Source organism: Oncorhynchus gorbuscha, linkage group LG22 (assembly GCF_021184085.1).
Source record: "Oncorhynchus gorbuscha isolate QuinsamMale2020 ecotype Even-year linkage group LG22, OgorEven_v1.0, whole genome shotgun sequence".
Classification (NCBI taxonomy): Eukaryota; Metazoa; Chordata; class Actinopteri; order Salmoniformes; family Salmonidae; genus Oncorhynchus; species Oncorhynchus gorbuscha.
In genome coordinates, this window is record NC_060194.1 from 15,284,421 (window position 1) to 15,292,110 (window position 7,690).

The 7,690-nt window shown below is 44.3% G+C and overlaps 1 protein-coding gene across 1 annotated transcript in view; it reads left to right on the forward strand.

Annotated features, from left to right (window-relative positions):
- The window catches only part of LOC124009333 (glypican-1-like), a 123,053-nt gene extending 116,818 nt beyond the window's left edge, over positions 1-6,235 (forward strand). The window contains exons 8-11 of the mRNA XM_046321005.1: positions 363-488; positions 1,316-1,449; positions 1,628-1,803; positions 2,787-6,235. Of these exons, the coding sequence (XP_046176961.1) occupies positions 363-488; positions 1,316-1,449; positions 1,628-1,803; positions 2,787-2,995 (645 nt within the window). The 3' untranslated portion in view covers positions 2,996-6,235. The remainder of the gene's footprint in view (positions 1-362; positions 489-1,315; positions 1,450-1,627; positions 1,804-2,786) is intronic.
- Positions 6,236-7,690: the final 1,455 nt, after the last annotated feature.

Here is a 7,690-nt window from a genome sequence, read left to right on the forward strand (position 1 = left end):
CTCCCCTTTCTCTCCTTCTTACTCTCCCCTTTCTCTCCTTCTTACTCTCCCCTTTCTTTCCTTCTTACTCTCCCCTTTCTGTCCCCTTTCTCTCCTTCTTACTCTCCCCTTTATCTACTTCTTACTATCCCCTTTCTCTCCTTCTTACTCTCCCCTTTCTCTCCTTCTTACTCTCCCCTTTCTTTCCCCTTTCTCTCCTTCTTACTCTCCCCTTTCTTTCTCCTTTCTCTCCTTCTTACTCTCCCCTTTCTCTCCTTACTCTCCCCTTTCTCTCATTCTTACTCTCCCCTTTCTCTCCTTCTTACTCTCCCCTTTCTCTCCTTCTTACTCTCCCCTTTATCTCCCGTTCTCTCTACTCTCAGGTGTTTCAGGCCTGTGGGAACCTGAGGGAGGGAGGAACCAGCAACATTGGGTTGGAGGAGGTGAAGAAGAGGGGGAAGGTTACAGTGCAGGACAGCCCAACCTCTGGGGCCAGACTGGAGAAACTGGTCAGTGATACTGTCGATAGTACTCTGTCTCTCTCTGTCTCTCTCTGTCTCTCTCTCTCTCTGTCTCTCTCTCTGTCTCTCTCTCTCTCTCTCTCTCTCTCTCTCTCTCTCTCTCTCTCTCTCTCTCTCTCTCTCTCTCTCTCTGTCTCTCTCTCTCTCTCTGTCTCTCTCTCTCTCTCTCTGTCTCTCTCTCTCTCTCTCTCTCTCTCTCTCTCTCTCTCTCTCTCTCTCTCTCTCTCTCTCTCTCTCTGTCTCTGTCTCTCTCTCTCTCTCTCTCTCTCTCTCTCTCTCTCTCTCTCTCTCTCTCTCTCTCTCTCTCTCTCTCTCTCTCTCTCTCTCTCTCTCTCTCTCTCTCTCTCTGTCTCTCTCTCTCTCTGTCTCTCTCTGTCTCTCTCTCTCTCTCTCTCTCTCTCATTTCTCAGTCACTTGAGATATGATACTGTTCCTGTTTAGTCATGTTTATTCTTACTCTGTGAAGAATGCATAAATAGCAAAGCTACAGTCAAGAATGCAGTGAGTCAGATGCATATCAAATGTGAGGGAATGGAAACAAGCATCATTGTTTTCCTACAATAAACAAACTGTTTGTTGCTAATACAGAAGCTGTCTGCAGAAAACGTAAATGCTTGAACAGACTTGATATCGAATAGCTTTTGATAGCAGTTTCCAGTACACAGGTTGTTTTGATTAGGCACCAAACAAAAGAAAAGGGACTGAAACAGGGAGGGTCTACCTGAACTTGTCCAATAAGAAATGCTCATTTTCATTTTCCGTTGTACAACGTTTTGCTACTGTATGTACTAATGACATAATGTCATGGTCCCCAGGTTTCTGATGTGTCGAGAAGGCTGAGGGACATGCAGTCCTACTGGGTCTCGTTACCCAGCGCCCTTTGCAGCGACAGGGTGGCCACCAGGGCCCAGGGCGACGACAAGTGCTGGAACGGGATGGCTCGTGCCAGGTACGACCTTAAACCACGTCTGTGTGTGTGTGCGCGCAAGCATGCTATATGTGTGTGTATACTGTATGCATATGTGTGAGTGAGTGTGCATGCTTTCGGGTGTCTCTGTGAGTGTGTGCATTTGCGAGTGTGTGTGTATTTGAGTTCTCCCCAGTCATCCTCTCTCCTTGTCTCCCAGGTACCTTCCAGAGGTGATGGGTGACGGCCTGGCTAGTCAGATCAACAACCCTGAGGTAGAGATCGACATCACCAAGCCAGACATGACTATACGCCAACAGATCATGCAGCTCAAGATCATGACCAACCGCCTCAGAAACGCTTTCAATGGCAACGATGTGGACTTTCAGGACACCAGTGAGTACAGACCTAGGATCAGCTAATACAATGTGAATACTGATTCAGGTACAACATCCTCCAGCTATGAAAGAGATTGTGTCATGTTGTCATCATACGACTGCCTGGAAATATTTGATATGCTCTTTTAATTGTCCTTCAGCTTGTTGTTGTTTTGCGTAGAAAATAAATGGTCCCTTTTGTAGCTATTCTGAAAGCTAAGGTTCTACACGATAAAGGAGGCCTAGAGAAAGAGAGAATATGTAACCGTGAAGAGCTCACTTTCCTACTTCTGTGACGTGTGTTCCATTTAAATAGACAGTGCAATTTCAGTTTTTATAGGATGGAGCTGGAATTAAGTTACGGAGAAAAGAACTTGGCCTAAATGCCGTTTCTAATAATTGAGGGCAGATTTTTGTGCTGCATTATTGTCAGTCTTATTTCCTTATATCTGGGGCTTGAACCCGAGTGCCCTCTTCCTGCTTCTGAGGTGTCTATCAAATGCCCGATTTAAATGCTGTTTGTAGTTACTAGGAATTATAACAGGATAAGGTATTAGAGAATATATGTCTTCATTTTGGGAGTCCAGCCAATGAAGTATTCTACATGGCTGCAAATGGAAAAGCACCTTTCAGCCAGCAGAGCTTGCATGTATTATCAACTCTATAAAGAGCAATTCCACCACTTTTTAACTCATATTCATTATCTCCAGCACAATATCAGTATCTTCATATGTGAAAACGGCGCATTTGTATGTTCTGTGGTTAAAAAGGTAAGAAAGGTCCTTAAAAAGTACTTCTCAATGACATCAAAGTGGGATTAAATCTAAAAAAACAGGGATTTTCGAAAACCTGTAACCTGAATGTAAGATTGAAAAGGGGTGGTATAATTGCCCTTTTGACTCAATGCTTACTGGCACATAAGGCAGAGACATTTTCTTGCTATACCATACAGATCAGATTATTTCTCTAAAAATGTATTTTATTTTTCTGCTCTGTCCCCAGGTGATGATGTCAGTGGTTCAGGAAGTGGCATGTGCGCTGACGATAACTGTGCTCGGGGCCCACGCCTCATGGCCCCAAACACAGACAGACCCAAACTCTATGCCTACCCCCCGGAGAACAAGAAGGTTGTGAAAGCCTCAGCCAACCACAATCTCCCCTTCATCGCCCTCTACCTGCTCTCATTGGTCACGTTGTTGCTCCGGCGGTAATTGACAGGGGATTCCAGGGGATTCCACCAATCGGGACTGAGTTTGGTACATGGGGGGCAGGACGAGGGGTGGGAGGAGAGGCGAGGAGACGATGTCGGAGGTTTACCTAGTTAATTTGCCAAAATAAAACTAAAATAAGGAAAAATACTTCCTTTTGGTCTCAGATCAGAACAAAAATGGAGTAATGAGTATTATATTATTCATAGATTTTGGGGTTCTGTTCTTGTCTTTTATTTTACGGTATACGGCACCACTACAGCTGGTCTTTTCACATTTTTCTTTAGTTTTGCTTTTTGGTGTTTGGGTGCTCTAACATATCTCTACCAAAGACATGTTAAGAGTCAGTCTATAGACCATAGCGATATAGAGGATGTAAGTCTTGGTTGACACTGTGTAGGGGGAGGGGGGACTTTTCAGCCACGTTGAGCCAAACGTTTTTTTCCCCACTCTTTTAAACAGTCTTTATGTCTGAGGACATCATTTATTAAAAACAGAATATCAAACCCCCTGGAGCATCTTTGGTGCAAAAAAGTGTTTCTACCCCAAACTCAAGTGAAATAAAGTATTGATGAGTTTTAAGGAGGATAAGCTGGCCCCAGGGGTTTTGATAAGACCCTGAAAACGTCTTAGCGTTAAACCCACACAACATCACAGGGCACAACAGTGAGAAAATGAAAGCGCTTTGCATCAGCAGTTTTTTCCCCCTCCTCTGCTTGGTAATGTAAGCTGTAATATTAGTCGTGATCATATTCACAACGACTTGATCCTCTGCTGTGGGAGTAACATGACTCTTCAATCCCTCTATCCATATTTCCTTCCATCCCTCCACCCCTCGTTCTATCTTTCCCAAAGCAGATATGTTTCTCTAGGCTTTAGTTGGATTGGGGAATTTGTTGGAAACATAAAACATATTTGTGTCAATGTGACCACAGTAGTCCTCAGTATCGACACTATATTGGCAGTATATGGTAGAACCTGTATTTAGGTTGAAGTTTGTGCTCTACCTTACAGAAAGAAGGGAAACTAGGAGAGGGCTGGGTGTGTGTTTGTTCTGTCTTCGGGTAATGGAGCTCAGTTAGCATTATAATGTGTTACTTTGTAGCTAATGATTGAGTTGTTATGGTACCAATGACCAATATTTTCAGACTGAGCCAGTCAGCTACAGTGGAGGGGTTATACTGCACTCGAACCACATGTTGCAAAGCAGACTGTTTGCATGTCTGAACGACTGCTTCTTTGCTTGGACTAGTTGACTTAGCGATTGGAACTCCGTGACGCTGACTTGTTTGTCTCCAACCCCCCCCTCTCTCTCTGTCTTTTCCGTTGCATACCAGCTCCCTCCGTCCCCGATCTTGCTCCCTTCCGTCTTATCTCCCACGTTCTTCTCCCTCTTCTCCCTCACACTCCCACCTCTCTATTTTCTCTCCCTCCCAGGCTGTCCTTCATGGCATACTATTCATTCGCAAATGACGACCTTCTGTGCTCTCCGAAGCTTTGACGTGACAGCGTGGCTTCATGACAATGACACAGTGCTTCATTATACTGCAAAAGTGTGTGGTCGCTTGACAAAGAAGGTCTATTTGGGCTTATTGACAAGATGGAAACGGATAGAAACGTTTTGCAATACGAACCGATTCCGTGTTTTACTCCACATGATATTGAAAGCATTGAACGGCCATAGATTCTTACACAATGTTGCGGGCATTTCCATTAGACTGAATGGGCCCCCTGTGGGTCAGATGGAGAGGTTTTGATACGGACTGTGATCGTCAATAGCCAACATCGAAAGTGCGATGAATGAGGAGATTGGGGAGAGTTAGGGCTCCAGAGATATGGTCACACACTATAATTGAGGGTCTTCAGTCCATGGCCGTACACCAGAACCGGGGAAGCTAAGCGACCCGTCCACTAGGCCTGTACTTCGGCTTCTGAGGCAGAAAATGCTGAGAATTCAGGAGGAACACACAGGAAATAACATGACCCCATTCAGAACCACAGAGTTCAGAGCACTCACGCAGGAGGACTGCAGCTGTTATCAAAGCCGGTCCCGGCGGAGTCAGGAGTTTTTGCATCCAGGTTTTCCTTCCAGCCTTCACACAATTCTATTCCATTGATCTGATATGCACTTCATTATTCAATCAATTGGCTCAATTGAACATAATTAAGTAAAGGTTGGGTGAAAACCTAAGAGTCCTCTCGGACTGACTATGAACCTTGGTCTCAGAACACATGTATTGAATAGGTGAAAACGCCTAGAAACAAGCATTATGATAGTGACACTGGGTAGTGATCTGATGAACAGGTTATTATGTGAGTAGGCATAGGGTTCCCTGGAGCGTACCATATGAACTGCCCGTGGCTGCCCCACAGTGACATTCCAATGCAAAAACACAGTTAACCACTCACTCACGCCGCCCTCACTCACTTTTAATGGCCATGCCTCTCAATGCCACTGAACAAAATTTGCACAGCACCCCCCCTCCCCCAGCACCCTTCATCCCCCTCTCCTGTCCTCCTCTAACCCCTCTCCCGCTATCGTCTGTATAATTCAAAATCCCCCCTCTTTATAAACGCTGCACTTTTATGACGTAAGAGGCCTAGGAAGTCGATAAGATGGTATTGTCTGCACAAAGACTGAGATCAGAGATCACAAGATGACGGATCGATAGGTGAGTCGACACTCTCCATAAACGTCTATCGATGAGTGTTTGTGTATGCAGATAAATATGGACCACTGAGATGGCTGCAGTTTGAGACGGGTGAAATAGCATAATGTATAACTTGAACCTGGGTTCAACTACTATTTGAAATCTTTCAAACACTTTGTGTTTGCTCTACCCTGCTTTTGTGTTTGCAGATGGTGGTTGCAGTTTTAGGACTATTCTATTGGTCCATTAAGCCAGGCCAGCTCAATCAAGCACAGATAAAGTATTTGAAATAATTTCAAATAGTATTCGAACCCAGGTCTGATATAACCAGGGGTTCTGGACATGTTTATTTCCCCTTTATGATTTGAATGTGGCAGGTATTTCTGAAAGGTGCCAATTTGAAAGAAAACCATTGGAATTTAATTTGTAATTTTTTGGGTTCTATTTGTTTTCAAAAAAAAAACCTATGGAGATTTTGTGTTTATGGTGACGATAGATGCAAGAAAAAACAGGTTGAATAAATATGTGTAATTTGCTGTTGTTTGTTCCTGGAACCTTGTGTCAATTATATGCCTTGTAAGATTTTAAAGATGCCCTGTGTCATGTTCATTTTGTGGTGGATGTTTGTGTGATTGATGAACGAATGAATGAACTTTATCAAACCGCAGAAGGGAAATTCCAAGACAGGACAAACCAACAGGAGAGCAGTCAAAGAGAGAAAAGCTTTCAAAAGGTTCACACAGATACAACAAAAATATGTATGTTTAATAGTCAACAATGCATTTTATTCTGGCCTTTTTTTTAGGGAGTTTGCCAGCCTCACTAAACTATACTGAACAAAAATATAAATGCAACATGTAAAGTGTTGGTCCCATGTTTCATGAGCTGAAATAAAAGAGAAGAACTTTCCATAAGCACAAAAAGCTTATTTCTGTCAAATTTTGTGCACAAATATATTTACATCCATGTTAGTGAGTATTTCTCCTTTGCCAAGATAATCCATCCACCTGACGAGTGGCATATCAATAAACTGATTAAACAGCATAATCACTCTAAAATGTGCAGTTTTGCCACACAACACAATGCAACAGATGTCTCAAGTTTTGAGGGAGCGTGCAATTGGCATGCTGACTGCATGTCCACCAGAGCTGTTGCCAGAATGTTGAATGTTAGAGAATTTGGCTGTTCGTCCATCCAGCTTCGCAACCTCAGACCACATGTATCCACGGCAGCCCAGGGCCTCCACATCCGGCTTCTTCACCTGCGGGACGGTCTGAAACGAGCCACCCGGACAGCTGATGAAACTGTGTTTGCACAACTGACAAATTTCTGCACAAACTGTCAGAAACTGTCTCATAGAAGCTCATCTGTGTACTTGTTGTCCTCACCAGGATCTTGACCTGCCTGTAGTTCAGCCATATAACTGACTCCAGTGTGCAAATGCTCACCTTCAATGGCCACTGGCCTGCTGGAGCAGTGTGCTGGTCACGGATGAATCCTGGTTTCAACTGTACCGGGCAGATGGCAGACATGGCATCTTGTGGGCAAGCGGTTTGCTGATGTAGGGGTGGGGTTATGGTATGCGCAGGCATAAGCTACGGACAACAAACACAATTGCCTTTTATCAATGGCAATTTGAATGCACAGAGATACCGTGATGAGATCTCGAGGCACATTGTTGTGCCATTCATCCGCCACCATCACCTCATGTTTCATCTTGATGATTGATGCACAGCCCCCATGTCGTAAGGATCTGTACACAATTACTGGAAGCTGAAAATGTCCCAGCCTGCATATTCAACAAGACATGTCACCCATTGAGGATGTTTGGGATACCTTGGATCGACGTGTACGACAGCTCGTTCTAATTCCTGACAATATCCAGCAACTTCGCACAGCCAGTGAAGTGGAGTGGGACAACATTCCACAATCATCAGCCTGTTCAACTGTATGCGAAAGAGATCGGGGAGGCAGCGTAGCCTAGTGGTTAGAGTGTTGGACCAGTAACCGGAAGGTTGCAAGTTCAAACCCCTGAGCTGACAAGGTA